Raw genomic sequence first — 16686 nt, forward strand, 5'->3', positions numbered from 1 at the left:
GTAGGCCTGCCCGTCGTTCCCTCCAGATGGCGCTGTAGGACCACGGATGCTGTGCGGGGGCGGAGCTTCCTGCTGCGCTTTGCTCCTGTGAGGGGCGGGAGCTGGGGCGGGGCGTGGGAGCCAGCAGCTCAAACTCTCGAGGGATCCAAGAAGATAATTCCCCACGTTACCGGAGAAAAGTTCGCGACGTGGAAAGCGTACGGATCAGAGAAAGACTGGGACAAAGTGCAGAGTCTGGGGCCTAGGGCCAGAAAGTTGATTCATCTTCATCCTTGAGGTTTGTCCCGGTGAATCTCCTCCATCGCCTGCCTCTCTGGACCGCCAATCCTTCACAACCTCAGAGGTGCGGATGCTCTAGACATACGCGCAGTGGGCACAAGCCGGGGGCCTCCTCGCCCCCAGGATCCAGATAGAACCAGCAAGTTCATAGGGCTCTGGTGCCCAGGAGACACGCCAAGACAGAATTCCGCAGTCCCAGGCACGCCAAGGATAATAGCCAAACTGTTCCTCAGTTTGTCAGAGTAAGCCTGACTCCTCTTCCTTTCTGGAAGCTAGGAACGGAAAAAATGACTCAAGGAATCCCTTGGCGGAGCCTTCCTGTGTGTACTGCGCACACAAAACGGGGGTACCATCTTCGCCCCCTCCCCCCTTTCCTGGAAGACTATTATTCCTGTCACTATTATACCTCGCCACGCCTTCGTGTCTAGCCGCTCACGCACACATGGATCCCCAGGCTATCTGTGTTGTATCCCCCACACACAAACCCCCACTCCGTGCTAAATATTTCCCTTTCTCTTGATCCCGACGACCCCATTCACCCCACCCACTCAATAGCGCTGAAAATCTGAAAAGATGCACCGCGGAAGCCCTCCTCCTCCGAACACACACACACACACACACACACACACACACACACACACAGAGCCAAGAAAGGAGATCTTTGGCAAGAAATGAAAGTTTATTAAGGCCTGGGGCTGAGAATGGCCGAGGTCCGAGGGGAAGAAGCTTTGTTGGTTCCCATGGCCCCAGGGGCAGGCCAGGGTGCTGAGCAGGGTTAACGGAGCTGGGACCAAACTTCTGCTGCTCGGAATTCCTGGCAGGAGACCTCCTGGATCAGTTCCGGGAGAGGCCTGAGAAGGCAGAGGAATCTATCTCTCCTGCCCCTTGAGGCTCGGGGCTTTTGCAGGGACTGGGAAAAAATGCTCTCTGGAGAGGGAGCCTCGACTCCAAGGTCTTCATTTCAGTAACGACCACTTAATTTGTTCCTTGGCTGACTGAAGAACCTGGGGTGAGGGGAGGATGTCGGGAGAAATAGTTGAGAATGTCAATCAACGATGCCTTTACTGGAGGACTGTGGGGCCCGAGGGAGCCTCTCCAGCCCTGGTCACTAGGTGGCGGCAGCTTGCCTCTCCTTAATTTAGATGAGACCAGGCAGGCCCAGCGAGCCGCAGCCAAACCCCAGCTGGCTGCTGCCCAAGCCTGTCCAAGTGTGGGTGTGGCCGTGGCCCCTGCCTTCCCCGATCCACGCCAGGCTACAGAAGTTCCTCCTCACAGGCAGGGGCTGGGCTCAGATACTCGGCACCTTCACAAACCCCCGATTATTATTGCGGTGTGTTCCCTCCACCCCAGCCGGTCCGCTGATGTGGCAACGGCTGTCAATGTGTGGGCTCCTACTGCCATGAAAAAACACCTCAGCCCAGAGTATGCCCACATCAGTACCAAGACTCTCTCTAGGCATGAAGCCTCCTTCTTTCCCCCCAAATGTCGGTCCCACACTGCGCATGTCCCTTTCTCCTGCAGTCTCCCTCCTTCCTGGCGACAGTGAATTCCTCCATCTCTCCTACGGAACCCTCTCTCCACATTTCATTTCATGTTCACTACTACAAGCTTTGTTTTTATTCAAGACTTCCATGAACACAGAGGTGTGGTTCCTGTAATTTCAGCTCCTGAGAGGCTGAGGCGCGAGGGTGATGAGTTCAAGGCCAGCCTGGGCTACATAGCAAGCTCCTAACCAGTCTTCACTCCTTGTTCATTTAGAGAAATAGAAACAGTTGTTTCCTGAGAATGTATGACTTTGTAGGCTCTTTCCATCCACGAAGTGGTTCATCTAATTTTTAAAAATATTTTCTTTACAATCAGTGTGTGTGTGTGTGTGTGTGTGTGTGTGTGTGTGTGTGTGTGTGTTACAGCACACACATGGGGGAAGAGGACACCATGCCCTTGTGAGCAGGGCATGGTGATCCTTGCCTTTATTCAGTGGGGAAGCAGAGGAAGGCGGGGATTGAACTTACATCCTCAGGCTTGGCAACATGGCCCTTACTCACTGAGCTATTTTGCTGATGTCTAATTTGTATAACTCAACACAGCAGGTCCTATTTCTGAGAGCCCCAGAGATGCTGAGTAACTCGTCATTCAACTTTTGCTGGTAAAGTAAAAGCTTTGGATGACTCATAGGAATGCAAGTTTTTTGTTATTGTTGTTGGTTAGTTTTTGTTTTTGAAACAGGGTCTTGTTCTTGGATCCAAATCTGAAGCGCTGGAATTACAAGCATGCACCACCACACATGTACCATGAAGTGCTAGGAATCTCCCAGGGCTGTGGGCATGTTGAGCAAGCACTCTACACCACCAGTCTCAACTTACATAAGCTCGTCTTCATTACTTTAATTTTTAAAAATTATATGTGTGTTGCCAGGTGGTGGTGGCACACCTTTAATCCCAGCACTTGGGAGGCAGAGGCAGGTGGATCTCTGTGAGTTCCAGGCCAGCCTGGTCTACAGAGTGAGATCCAGGACAGCCAGGGCTACACAGAGAAACCCTGTCTTGAAAAACCAAAAAAATAAAAAAAAAAAAATTGTATGTGGCTTTTTTGCCTATATGTGTGTCTGTATGCCACATGTGTGCCTGGTGCCTGCAGAGTCCAAAAGAAGGCATCAGATTCCCTAGAGTTACAAATGGTTGAGCCACCATGGATATGCCTGAAACAGGTCCCCTGTAAGAGCAGCGAGTGCTCTTAACCACTGAGCCATCTCTTTAGCCCTCCCCAACGTGTGTTCTTGCTGGCTCTGCTCACAACACTCCCCTTTTAGAGGGTTTAATGCTTCTTTCATTTGTTACTTTAATGTGTTTGTGTAAAGGTCAGCAAACCCCTTGTGGGGAGTCAGTTCTCTGTCACAGCAATCCAGCTCAGCTCATCAGGCTGGGAGGCAAGTGCCTTTACTTGCTGAGACATCTCAATGGACTACGTGTTGTATGTTTCTTATTTTTGTATTTTTAAACCAGAGTCTCATGGAGATGTCTTAAAAATCTCGCCTCAAACTTGATATGGCTTTGAAATCCTGATCCTCCTGCCTCCACCTCCCAAGTGCTGGGATTATGGGTGTGTGTGCCACCATGCCCAGCTTGGTTTATTTTATTTTTAGATAAAGTCTCATGCTACAGCCCTGGCAAGCCTGGAACTCACTGTGTAGCTCAGGCTTGTCTTGAACTTGAGATCCTCAAGCCCAGCTTGGTTTATTTTATTTTTAGATAAAACCCCATGCTACAGCCTGGGCTATCCTAGAACACACTGTATAGCTCAGGCTGATCTTGACTTTGAGATCTTCAGACCTCAGCCTTTTCGAGTATTGAGGTTATAGGTGTGAACCGCTGTGCCTGGCTCTTCCAACCTCCTTCCACCCTGAAAACCACCATGCAGCCACATCCTTTTCCCGCAGAACATGAGGAAACTCGGGGAACCAGAGGGTGACAGGGTGACAGAGTAGTGCAGGACAGTGGGCAGCACTCCTGGTGCTCTCCACTGATGGCACAAGCCTGTCTCGCACAGGCTACCACATTAGGACTAGTTTAATCCAGGGAGGGAAGCTCCTTGGACCCAGTAAGTCTGAGCAGACAGACCTGCAGATGGACAGAACTGAAGTCAAACCATTTGGCTTGACTAGCAGGAAGTCTGTGAGACTGGAGACCCAGTTTGTGGACAGTAACCAGGTACACACACACACACACACACACACACACACACACACACACAAACGCCGCCATATTCTGCATGCATCCCAGTTAGGGTTGTGCAAGGTGTGTGTGGTAGGCTCCTTTTCAACAGCCAAGCTACTAAGGGCAGAAGTGAAGAAAGTTAGACTCTACCCCTGGGTGATGAGGCCCTTACCAATCCCAGCATGACCCCTGAGTGGTGAGGCTAAGTGCTGGAGACAAACTCCCACATGGTATCCTGTCCAGGTTGGAGGAAATATGAGGGGTCTGGGACTCCACGTTGCACTGGGTAACAAGTAACCCAGGCATCATCAGGGTAGCTGATGGGGAGGAGATGGGGTGGGCAGGCGGTAATTTGCACACTCATCCCTCAGCACCCAGTTCCCAAGAGCTCGGTATCCTCAAGGGCTTCCTCTAAGAGTCACCACCTCAGCCAGCGGTGGTGGCGCACAAAGCACTCAGGAGGCAGACAGATGGAGCTCTGTGAGTTCGAGGCCAGCCTGGTCTACAGAGCTAGTTCCAGGACAGCCAAGGCTACAGAAAGAAACCCTGTCTCAAAAAACAAAACAAAACACACACACACACACACACACACACACACACACACACACACACACACACATTCACACACACACTGAGAGAGAGAGAGAGAGAGAGAGAGAGAGAGAGAGAGAGAGAGAGAGAGAGAGAGAGTTACCAGCTCATCCCTTCTGTCCCACATCTCTGGTTTCTTAACTCTGACTATCTGCCCTGGAGCACTGGGCTCTCTGTGTCCTTTGGCCTGTTTCTGGCCAAGGCAGATGCATGGGGCTTACCTGGGCCACACTCTGTTCTGTTAGGCCAACGTCATCAGTCTGTGGGGAAGGAGAATCACAGTCAGGGAGGAGAGGAGTCACTGAGTCCTAGAGGTGACGGCTTGCAGACTGAGGGGGGCAGTAGTTAGCATGACCCAGAACTGCAGCTCTATCTCCACTTAGCGAACCGAGGTCCTGCAGCCTGTCATTGGGAAGCCAGGACCTCTGGTACCCCATCCTTCGTTGCTGGGGATTAAACCCAGGGTCTCACATGTGCTAGTCAAGTGTTCTATCCCTGAGCTGCATCCTCAACCTAACTGAAGGGAGGCTGGTAAAGGGAACTAAAGTTGGGGGAAGGTGTCATTCGGGCTGCAGGTGTGGAAAAGCCAAGCCAGAGCAGAAGGGTGCATCCACAGTCCCCAAGGCTGCCTCCTGGAGTCATTTTGAGGATGCAGTTGTTTGCTCTGTCCAAGCTTCTCACTGGAGGGTGGGGAGGGGCTGCTTATTTGTTTGTTTGTTATTTGTATGGGGAATGAACAGGAAGCTTTTCCTCTTAGCAACAGACACCCCACAGCTGCCACCAATAACTGCTTCTAAGTGTGAAGCCTGAGTGGCCGGGCTCTCACCTGCGGAGCCCTAACAGCCTGATGCCCAGGAAGGCCAGGGGGAGTAAGGACAGGGAGGGCAGTGTGGAAAAGGTAGGGGTGGGTACAGGAAGGCTTACCCTAAAATTCACTTTCTGGATCACTTGCTGGGGGTCACTCTCCAGAATCACACTGCAAGAGAACAGAAAGTTTGGAGGTGGGTCAGAGGTGGGATTCCCCTCCAACAAGCCACTTTCTGACTTTTCATACATCCTGCAGTGGCTCTCTCCTCCGGGAACCTTCCCACAGGTGGTCCTGGAGCCACTTCTGTCCCTCCCCCTGGGGGACCCTCAGCTCTGTTCCCTCTGCACTTTATACCATGGTCCACCTCCGTGATCACCTCTGGGGGAGTACTCATCTGAGGGGCTGGTGAGGTGGTACAACCGTTAAAGGTGTTGCCACCAAACCTGACGACCTGAGTTCGATCCCTAGAACCCACATGGTAGATGGAAATAACTGACTTGATCCACACTCAATGCTCTGGCACACACAGTGATCAAAGATTAATAATAATAATAATAATAATAATAATAATAATAAAAAATGTAAAAAAATAAAACAACAGAAATCAGGACAGCCTGGTCTAGATGAGCAGATGCTGTGGAGGGACTGGGTCTTTTCACATTTAGAAGCCAGCCATCAGTACACCACGAAGCAATAGCAGGCAGCTAATAAAAACAGAAAGGGGAGCCTGGTGGTGGTGGTGCACACCTTTAATCCCAGTACTCGGGAGGCAGAGCCAGACAGATCTCTGTGAGTTCGAGGCTAGCCTGGTCTACAGAGCAAGATCCAGGACAGACAGAGAAACCCTGTCTCGAAAAAACAAAACAAAAACAAAAGGGGGAGTGAACATTCACAGTACCCCACCTCCCAGAGGCCCCAGCTCTCAAGTTGGGTGGTACAGTGCCACGGGAAGAATATAGCCTCTGAAACATCTCATGCACATGGTTTTAGATCTTGGCCCTTCTAATTCCCTTGGTGTGTGTCCTTAGATAAGTTACTAGAATCTCTGAGCCTCTGTTTCCTCCTCTGTAAAGTGGGCAGATGTTTCAAAGATGCTATAATCCCAGCACTGAGGCAAGAGGGCAAGGGGGGTGGGGGGACACTCAAGAGGTTTCTGCTACCATTTACCCCAGAGTCAGAACGTTCTTCTTCCCTGATTATTGCACCTCTTTCAAGGAATTCTACGAACCAACCTTTCTCATAAAGGCTCCCAATCATCTAGGAGTCTGCTAGTGTACTAATGAGAGCAATATTTACTGAGGAAAAAGACAAAAAAAAAAAATCCCCAAATTACCGATGAAAACCATGGGCTTTGTATGCATCATTTTGTATGACCCTCACAATCCTACGTGATAGATTCCTTTTATCCTCATTTTAGTGACAGGGAACGTAGACTCAAGAAGAGACAATGTCACACGTGTATCTAGCTGGCTTCGAAAGGGGATCCTCTGACTGAGGTCCTTTCAGAAAGGGACGGGGTCTATATGTCTCCTCAGCCCTGGAGAACAATTGGGTTTTCCCAAACTCAACCTATCTAGCTGCCTGCTGTGGGTGGCTCTCGGGCTACCCTCCCCTTGGGCTTAACTCTGGCTAGTCATGACAAGGGGAGAAGGTTGGGGCCTAGTAGGGATACATGGGAGAAGGGAGGATGAGTTGGCCAGAATGCACCCAGCACTGAGCCCACAAAGGTATCCTCAACATCTCTTCTCTCTATCCCCTCCTCACCCGCCATCTACAATTTCATCCAGCACCAAGAAGGCTCCATCCATGTTCTCCAACAACCAGCGCCTCTCCACGTTCTTCCTGTGGGCAGACACAAGCACCTGAGCCTCCAGGTGGCCGCGAGGACCATGACTCCTCTAAGCGAGGCAGCTCCTCTCCTCCCGACACCCCTTCCCAAGAAGGCCTGGGCAGGAGAATAAAAGGCAGGGGGAGCAGAGCCGATGCCGGGGATCCTGAGCACAGAGCGGGCCAGGGTCATCCTAGGTTGGTTTGCCCAGTGGTTATCAAACTTCCTAACGCTGTGACACAATATGTTCCTCATATTGTGGTGACCCCGCCCCCCACCATAAAATTATTTTGTTGCTACTTGATAAACTGTAATTTTGCCACTGTTATGAACCATAATGTAAATAGCTGGTATTCAGGATATCTGACATGCAACCCCTGTGAAAGTCATTCGACCTTCAAAGGGGTTGCGACCCACTCTCTGGCCCACGTAGCTGGCGTAGGTATCAGTGTTGATTGGGGATGCAGGGAAAACCAACTCTGAGCTTAAAAGTTAAAGATACTAGCCGGGCGGTGGTGGCGCACGCCTTTAATCCCAGCACTCGGGAGGCAGAGGCAGGTGGATCTCTGTGAGTTCGAGGCCAGCCTGGGCTACCAAGTGAGCTCCAGGAAAGGCGCAAAGCTACACAGAGAAACCTGTCTCGAAAAAAAAAAAAAAAAAAAAAAAAAAAAAAAAAGATACTGTTTATATCGGGGTGTGGTGGTACACACCTGTACTCAGGGGACCGAGGACGCAGGACTGGGGGAAGCCAGTGTGGGCTGCTGCATAACAAGACCTTCCTCTCCCTGCTCTCCCTGCATCTGGAACTTGTGTTGCTATGAGTACTATGGCCTCAGGCAACTCAGTGTCTTGAGATCTGATAGCTGATCCTACCCTGTGCACGGCTCTGCCTGGGGCATCATGAAGTCAGGGGCCTGGGAGGAAGCCAAGTTCCAAGGCTTGCAGAGCAGGGGAGAGGGGCCTTGCCTCTGGACAAAGGGAGAGGCTGGGGGCTGGGGCCCCGGCGTGCACAGGGTCTCACTTACCTTAAGATGTGGCTCAAAGAGTCAAACAGGCAGGCCAGAACAGACATGAGCATCAGCTGAGGAGGAGGAGGAGGGTGTGGGAGGAGGAAGAGAAAAGAGTTGATGCTGAGAGGTCCAAAGCAGGCCTCGGAGCACCCTGTGAGGGCCAGGAGGGAGCACTCCCTCTTCAGAGAGGGTGTGGCTGGAGGCTAGCAGCACTTTGACTTGGGAGGGGGAATTTCCCTAGGTTTGAGCTGAGGGACACTGGAGTGCTCCCCTGGAGGACATACTTGGTGTCCCCTTCTCTAAATATGTTTAGAAAGAACTAAACAGCTCCCTACAGAAGGTGTGACAATTTCATTTCTCGTTCCCAAAGGACCTGAGAACATTATGGGTGTGTACAATTGCAGAGAGACCCATTCTGGCTGCCCTTCCACCCCCAGATCCTAAAGCAAGGATAGCAACAGGAAGCATCCAGAACCCACCTCCACCCCAGGACAGACCCTCCTTCAATCACCCAACCTCTAAATTCACCTCGTTCTCAGAGGAAGAGCCCACCACATACAGGAGGAGGTCAATGCTGCTCTTGTAGACGATGGTCATGCCCCCCAAAAATGCGATCTCACCTAGAAGCAGGAAAACTTTCAAATCAGCACAGGCTCACCCCAGCCTGGGGCTAGCCTGGTCTCCATTCCCCAGGCCTCTCCCTTTGTTTCCTACTTCCTTTCCCGAGGAATTCCAGTCAGACCGCCACTACTTAGAGGCTGCTCTGTGTGTCCTTGGTCCCATCCCAAGTGTTATGTCTTGAGAGGGCTTCCTGGTGAGAAGTCAACAAATCCAGCCTGCAGCTGACCTCCCGCCCACCCTCCCGTCCCGTGCAATGCCCTGGGACCAGATCCAAGTGCGCGTAGGGGGTACACAGCACAGTTGGGAGGGGAGGGGTGGGGGGTGAGAGTGACAGGCAGTGAAGGTCCCAGGATGAATGAAAGAAAGGAGTGGAAAGCAGCTGGGGAGGAGAGGACAAAGGGCTTCAGAGGAGAAGGGAATGGCCTGTGGGTGTGGGAGGCCAACAAGGACAGATGTGTCCAGATGGAGAAGGTGACAGGCAGTGTGGTCAGTCATCTGGGAGTGTCATGGGGGAAGGCAGGCGTTACTTTCAGCGCGGCTGGTCTTGTTGAAGACATTTTTCTCGAAAACCATCTGCTCCTTCGTGGAGGGAAATGTATCATCATAATACTGTGAGAAAGAGAAGGAGAAAGGTAATCACCATTGCACGGAGCCAGCTCCATCCTTGGGAGGGGCTAGCAGGGAGTGCTGGGGGCTGGCTAAGTGGGACCTCCTTGTCACCTCCCTCCAGGCCCTGTCTGCTACAAGGTCCCCATAAACAAGTTCCAGGCAAAGAAAATCAAAGTAGAGAAATATTGGGGCTGCCTTTGGAGTCTTCATCTGGCTTTCTCCCTCTCTCCCTTCCTCCCTCCCTCCCTCCCTTCCTTCCAGCACTGCTGGGGTTGCAAACCAGAACTTCACACATGCTAGCAAAGTGTTGCACCACTGAGCTGCACCCCAGCTTGTTTTCTCTTCCCCAGCCCTTCCTTCCTTCCTTCCTTCCTTCCTTCCTTCCTTCCTTCCTTCCTTCCTTCCTTCCTCCTCCCTCCCTCCCTCCCTCCCTCCCTCCTTCCTTCTATCCCTCTCTCTCTCCCTCCCTCCTTCCTTCTTTCCTTCTTTCCTTCCATACTTCCCTCATTTTCTTGAGGTGCTGGGAATGGAAATCAGGCATGCTAGGCAAGTACATGTTTCGCCGCTAACCTATATTCTCAGGCCCCTGTCTCAATTATTTTGCATTACTTTTGAAACAGGGTCTCACTGTGCCACCTGGCTAGCCTGCTATATGTACACCAGGTTAGCCTCAATTTCTTTCTTTCTTTTTAAATTTTTTTTTTTTTTTTTTTTTTTTTTTTTTTTTTTTTTTTTTTTTGAGATAAGGTTTCTCTGTGTAGCCTTGGCTCTCTTGGAACTGGCTCTGTAGACGAGGCTGGCCTTGAAATCACAGAGATCCATCTGCCTCTGCCTCCTGAGTGTTGGTATTAAAGGCATAAACCATTACCACCGGCACATCCTCCATTTCTTTCTTTCTTTTTTTCTGAGACAGGGTTTCTCTTTGTAGTTTTGGTGCCTGTCCTGGATCTTGCTCTGTAGACCAGGCTGGCCTTGAACTCACAGAGATCCACCTGGCTCTGCCTCATCCTCCATTTCTTAACCTATAACAAGGATAGGACCTTCTAGAAGGAGGCCCCTGAGGCCTTGGCAATGCCGATCCACCTCTGCCCATCTGCTAAAGCAAGGTGTGGTCAGCTCAGTTTTCTGCATGTGACTTTTCCATTCAGTAATCAGGTCTGCAGGCAAGTTATCAGACGCCCTGCTGAGTCCTACCATGGTGAACAAACTCATTTAAATGTTATGAGGACTAAGTTTCAGCTCCAACAACTGGAAATGCTTTAACACATTCCATATCTAGTTTAGATGTTATAGCTGGTGTGATGGCACATGCCTTGAGTCCCAGCACTTGGGAGGAAGAAGCAGGAAGATCACGAGTTCTGGGCCAGCCTTGACTCTTGACTACACAAGACCCTGTCTCATTAAAAAAATAAATAAATAAATAAATAAAATAATGTATGGATCACACAAATAGTCTCAGCATTAGGGAGAAATGGAACTTGAAACACAGTAAGTTCCAAGCCATCCTTAAGTACAGAGTGAGTCCCTGTTTCAAAAACACAAAATAAGCAAACAAAAATATCTAGAGGGCTAGTTGAGGGGGTGCCCTTTAACCCTGGCGGATCTCTGAGTTTGAGTCCAGCCTGGTCTACAGAGTGAGATCCAGGACAGCCAGGGCACAGAGAACCCTGCCTAAAAAAACAGACAAAGAAGTTAGGGCCTGGTGTTACATGCTTGCCTGCAATCTCAGCACTCGAGAGGCAGAGACAGGAGAAGCAAGACAGGTTTAAGGCCAACCCGGTCCACGACAAAACAAAATAAAATAAGAGGGTTATATTTCTGCTACGGTTAATTGTGTCGGTGGCCGGAGTATTCTTTATTTAATTATTGGGATTTTTTTGTTTTTGAGATAGGTCTCAATATGTATCCCTGGCTAGCCTGAAACTCCCTATGTAGACCAGGCTGGCCTCAAATTCACAGAGATCTGCCTGCCTCTGCCTCCCGAGTGCTGGGATTAAAGGTATGTGCCACTGCCTGACCTTCAGTGGCAGGAGTTTTAGGGTACTTTTCTTTCTAAAGTTCTTTTTTTCCTTTCTTTTTTAAAAAAAACAGTTCTCTCTCTCTCTCTCTCTCTCTCTCTCTCTCTCTCTCTCTCTCTCTCTCTCTGTGTGTGTGTGTGTGTGTGTATGTGTGTTGTGGGGGCAAGTATGGAGAGGTCAATTGACAACCGGAGAGAATGTTTACCTCCATAGTGAACTCAGGATCCAACTGAAGCCATCAGGCTTGGTGGCCAGCGCCCTTACTCACTGAACCATCTGGCCCACCCTGAGACTTAGCTTAGCTCATCTCACCCAGGCCATGTAGGATGGACGCCAGACAACTGAATGAGAGGTCCCTGAAAACCACCTGGAGCCTCAAATCCAAACCCTGAGTCTCAGGGTCAGTGATGACACCAACCCTGTGACCTCAGGCAGCCTACCCAGCTTCTCTACCCTTCCCTTTCTGCATCTGTGAGGTTAAAGAATGGGACAACATGGTCTCCCAAGTCCCCCCTCATTCTAAATACCCACGCTCAGTTCTTTGTGTTTACCCAGCTGAAATGCAAAAGCACACAGGTCGCTCGACTACAGTTTCGGGACCCAGCTCAGCTCTCCACTTTGGTGGAGCTTCCCACGCCCCGGGGTGCAGCTGGCCAGAGCAAGGACAACGAAAAGACATGTCAGGGAACATGAGTAGCAACAGAGGGGATGGCCCCCTCCCCTGCCCGCCATCAGATTGATAAGGCATAGCATGGACAGGATGACTTCTAGGGAGTCTAGGCTGGGCTGCTCTGCCATCCAGAAAGCAGAGTTTTCCCTACAGGACTTAAACGGGCTGGGTGGGGACCGCTTGTTTTGGACATGTGGCACTCACTGTCTTTAGGGTTTCTGTGGTTGAGGGGTTACCTTGGCCAGCAGCCTTCGACCGTCATTATCTAGGATGAAGACAGCCTTGATGGTGTAGAGAGAAGGTTCCTGAAACTGACACGGGAAAGGAACCTCTGACTCAAAGTGGACCGTATGGTGGATCTATGGAGTCAGCTATTCCCTCAATCCACAGCTGGTTCCAGCCCAACCCCGTGCCACATGGACCATTTCCGGTGCCCACTCTACTCCCAGGCAGATGTTCCACTGCAGGTCCAAGGAGTGGGTGCAGAAAGTCCTACCGGGCCCAAGTTCTGTCATGCACTGACTGCTCCAGAGCCCGAGTCGGAGTGTATCACAGAACCTGGGCCCGGGGAACAGCGGCGCCCGCCGAGCCTCCTTGTGTTCAGCTGACCCCAAGCTCCAGAAGCGCGGCCATCACCCTGGAGCAAGGGAGCCCAACCAGACCACCCCGCCACTCCCACTCCTCCCTCGTCCCGCCAGACTCTCACCCCCAAGCCTGCCACCCCGGTCAGTCCCAATCACAGCTCTGAGTTCCCCCAGAACTTCAGCCCCGCGACACTCCACGCAGGCCAGGCCTCCTCCTCGCCCCGTGCGCTCCAGGTCGAACTTTTTCTCCCCTCCTTGGGCCCGGGCTCCCTCTCCGGGGCTGGGCAGTGGCGGCACAAAGTTCCCAGCCCAGGAGCCCGGGACAAGTCGGCTCCCCCACCCCACCCCAATCCTGCCGCCCCGGGACCCAGCACTCCACGCTCCGTACCCGCATTTCCGTGGCTCGGGTGGGTGGCGCTGCGCCCCCCGCTTGGGCGGCCGAGGCCCCCTCCCCCGGGTGCGGACGTGGCCAGGCCTCCGGCCGCTGCATTCCGCTCGCTGCTCGCACTGACAGCGCCGCCCCGCCCCGCGCCCGTCCCCCGCCGCGCCGCCCCTCCGCCCAGTCCTGCGTGGCTGGCCTCTGTGCGCGTCCCCCTCTCTCTAAGCGAGCTTCCCGCCTGACCCCCCCACTCCGCAGAACCTCCTCTCCCCATCCGGCTTCTTTCTCATTCTGCTCCCTGGGCCCCTCTCTGTGCCTCCAAGTCTCCCAGGTAACCCAGAACCAGCCCCTCTTCCCTCGGACCTACGTCCTCTTCTGGCCCGGGCGCCTGTGGCTTTGGTTCCTAGAGGTCTCCAGGTGGCTGTCCTGGGCCAGCCCGAGTCACAGGTGAGGCTCACCTTTTTTTCTCAAGGACCCCCAGATGTTAATGGGACAAATATTCCAAGTCACCTTTTTGGATCTCAGGACAAAGCCTATCAGAAAGACCAGGTGGCGACGCTCTCCATGGAGAAGAGTTTCTCTCATCCTACTTGGAGAAAAGAGCCATGGGCTGAGGCACACCTCCTCCAGACATTTTTCAAGACCCAGAGGTGGATAAGGCGGGTAGTACATTGCCTGTAATCCAGAGTGAGCCTGTGGACTACCCTGGCCAGAGTGCAATCACACACGGTAATGTAGTTAATGGCACTTGGGCAACCATTCAGGACACCCATATGTGTGCCTTTTACACGGAACACTCCCAATGTGTGTCAAAAGTCGTGCCTGGGAAGTAGGTGTTTTCAGACACACCAGTTGAGAAGAGTCAGGTTTCGTGTGAACTTTTCATGCTGGTTGGGCTAAGTTGAGTGGGAGAGTCCCCAGGCTTTGGACGGGGGACGTTTCCGGATTTTGCCCTTCAGGGCCTCAGTGTGGGGTGTCACAATCTCTCCTCTCAGATGGTTTACACAGGGCTTCCTTGCACTGAAGACACAAGCCTTTCTCTTTCCAACTTACACCTTTTTTGTTTTTAAAAATTACACTTCATCTATCTATCTATCTATCTATCATCTATCTATCTATCTATCTATCTATCTATCTATCTATCTATCATCTATCTATGCTCTGTCCTCTATCCATATTATTCACGGGAGTGTGCCTCAGCACCCATGTGGAGGTCAGACCCAGCCCAATGGACTGAGTTTAATCCCCAGAACAGACACGGTGGTGGTGGGGGCGAACCCACGGTTAGTCTTCTGACCTCTATATCTAAGCTGAGGCATGCACACACAAATGTACATACACAATAAATAAATGTGAAAAAAAACAACAACTAAACAAACAAATAGGTAAGACTTGAACAAAGAGCAGAGAAAAAGTAACGGAGCGAGCCAGGAAGACATCTGAGTAACCACCCACTGAGTCACGGACCCTTTCTTTGAAGGTGTGACCAAGTCTTCCCTGCAGGCCAGCAGAGCTGTAACTGTGAGTACAGTCAATGATACTGGATGCAATGTGTGTGTAGTGTGGACCCAGAATTTGGGCATTTTGTCTGGACTCTAGACCATGGGAAGTTATGCTAATGGTCATGTGGCTGGATATATTGTATTAATTGACTTGGCTTTTCTTCAGACTGCATATATTCAGATTGAAGCATGCTTACCAAAAGCAGCCCATAATCTTTCAAAACACGAAGAAGGTTTGGCTGGGAGAACCTGGCAAGAAGAAGCCCCCTCAGTACCACAAGAACATCAGTGTAGGCTTCGAGATACTCAAAGAGTCCATGGAGGGCACCTATATAGAAAGAAAATGTGCCGGGCAGTGGTGGCGCACGCCTTTAATCCCAGCACTTGGGAGGCAGAGGCAGGCAGATCTCTGTGAGTTTGAGGCCAGCCTGGGCTACAAAGTGAGTTCCAGGACAGGCTGCAAAGCTACACAGAGAAACCCTGTCTTCAAACACCAAAAAAGAAAAAAAAGAAAGAAAGAAATGCCCCATTTACTGATAATGTCTCCACATGAGGGTAGTTACCACCCAGTGTGGTGACCAAGTTAAGGGTGAAAAGGACTATTGTGACCCACAGGGACTATCGCTGCTACATCTCTACTACAGTTGCTTTGAGAAGCACCACAAGAATATGTCTGTCTGTACACCTGTCCCCTGCTTCAGGGGCCTGGACTTAGGTAACATCATCACCAGGCCCCTGAGCAAGACAGTGCAGTTCAGTGTGCTAAAGGTCACCCGGGGCCGCCAGCACCCAGAAGCAGTTCCAGACATTTGGAGAGGATGCCAGTTGACTCCCCAGACACAGAGAAGTTATTCTATAACTTTAAAAACATGACTTGATTCTTTCCGTGACTTAATATTTTTGTGACGTAGTCTTTTTTTTTTTAGTTTGTCTGTATAAGAACAGTACCAAAGCCAGGCAGAGTTGGTACATGCCTTTAATCCCTGAACTTGGGTTGGGGATTTAGCTCAATGGTAGAGTGCTTACCTAGCAAGGGCAAGGACCTGGGTTCGATCCTCAGCTTAAAAAAAAAAAATTCCTGAACTCAGGAAGTAGAGGCAGGAGGATTTCTGTGAGTTCAAGGGCCAGCCTGGTCTACAAAGCAAGTTTCAGGACAGTCAGAGCTGTTATATAGAGAAATCCTGTTTTGAAAAAAACAGACAAACAAAAAACAGTACCAAAGCTCTAGAGTCTTTTCCTAGCCCTCGTTTGGTACATGAACCACACTGGGAGGTCAGTCTCTAAAGAAGGGACAGAGAGCCTGAGAGATAGGAGCCTGAGAGCTGGGTGGCTCCACAGGGGTCATGGGGGAGGAGCGAGGCAGGGAGGGAGGGAGAACTGGGGATAAGGGAAGTCTAGGAAGTGACCCCAGGAGCTTCAAGTTCAACTTCTTTTTCTTTTTCTTTTTTTTAATATTTTCTTTTTAAGATTTATTTATTTATTTATTTATTTATTTATTTATTTATTTATTTATTTATTTATTTTTTGGTTTTTTCGAGACAGGGTTTCTCTGTGTAGCTTTGCACCTTTCCTGGAGCTCACTTGGTAGCCCAGGCTGGCCTCGAACTCACAGAGATCCGCTGGCTCTGCCTCCCGAGTGCTGGGATTAAAGGCGTGCGCCACCACGCCCGGCTTAGATTTATTTATTATGTATACAGAAGAGGGCGCCAGATCTCATTATAGATGGTTGGAAGCCACCATGTGGTTGCTGGGAATTTGCAGTCAGTGCTCTTAACCTCTGAGCCATCTCTCCAGCCCCAAGTTCAACTTCTTAAGAATTAGATGTTGGATTTGGAAAGATGGCTCAGTGGTTAAGAGCACTGGGTGTTCTTCCAGAGGACCAGGTTCAGTTCCCAGCACCCACATGGCAGCTCACAACTGTCTGTATCTCCAGTCCCAGGGAAGCCAATGCCTTCATCTGTCTTCTGTGGGCACTGCAAGTATGGTGCACAATCATGCATGCAGGCAAAACGCTTTGCTTCCTCCAGGACTGTGTGACATTTGGGGGCCTGTACCTCTCTAATTCAGAGCCCAT

General features: G+C 50.9%; 1 protein-coding gene and 1 pseudogene across 2 annotated transcripts; one reads left to right on the forward strand and one right to left on the reverse strand.

The window, feature by feature from the left end:
- Positions 1-937: 937 nt before the first annotated feature.
- Copz2 (COPI coat complex subunit zeta 2) lies at positions 938-13249 on the reverse strand. Of its 2 annotated transcripts, XM_028869043.2 has the most exons (9): positions 13120-13249; positions 12384-12458; positions 9378-9459; positions 8758-8849; positions 8245-8300; positions 7156-7233; positions 5508-5559; positions 4805-4843; positions 938-1283 (listed from the first exon to the last, which is right to left on the reverse strand). In XM_028869043.2, exons 1-9 carry the CDS (start codon positions 13219-13221, stop codon positions 1236-1238), a joined length of 624 nt encoding a protein of 207 aa, XP_028724876.1. In that variant the 5' UTR covers positions 13222-13249; the 3' UTR covers positions 938-1235. The 2 variants fall into 2 exon arrangements, with proteins under 2 accessions (XP_028724876.1, XP_028724877.1); XM_028869044.2 differs by lacking the exon at positions 7156-7233.
- Positions 13250-14315: 1066 nt separating this feature from the next.
- LOC114692997 lies at positions 14316-15441 on the forward strand (annotated as a pseudogene).
- The last annotated feature ends 1245 nt before the right edge of the window (positions 15442-16686 follow it).

The sequence above is a fragment of the Peromyscus leucopus genome, chromosome 8b (genome assembly GCF_004664715.2).
Source record: "Peromyscus leucopus breed LL Stock chromosome 8b, UCI_PerLeu_2.1, whole genome shotgun sequence".
NCBI classification, from domain to species: Eukaryota; Metazoa; Chordata; class Mammalia; order Rodentia; family Cricetidae; genus Peromyscus; species Peromyscus leucopus.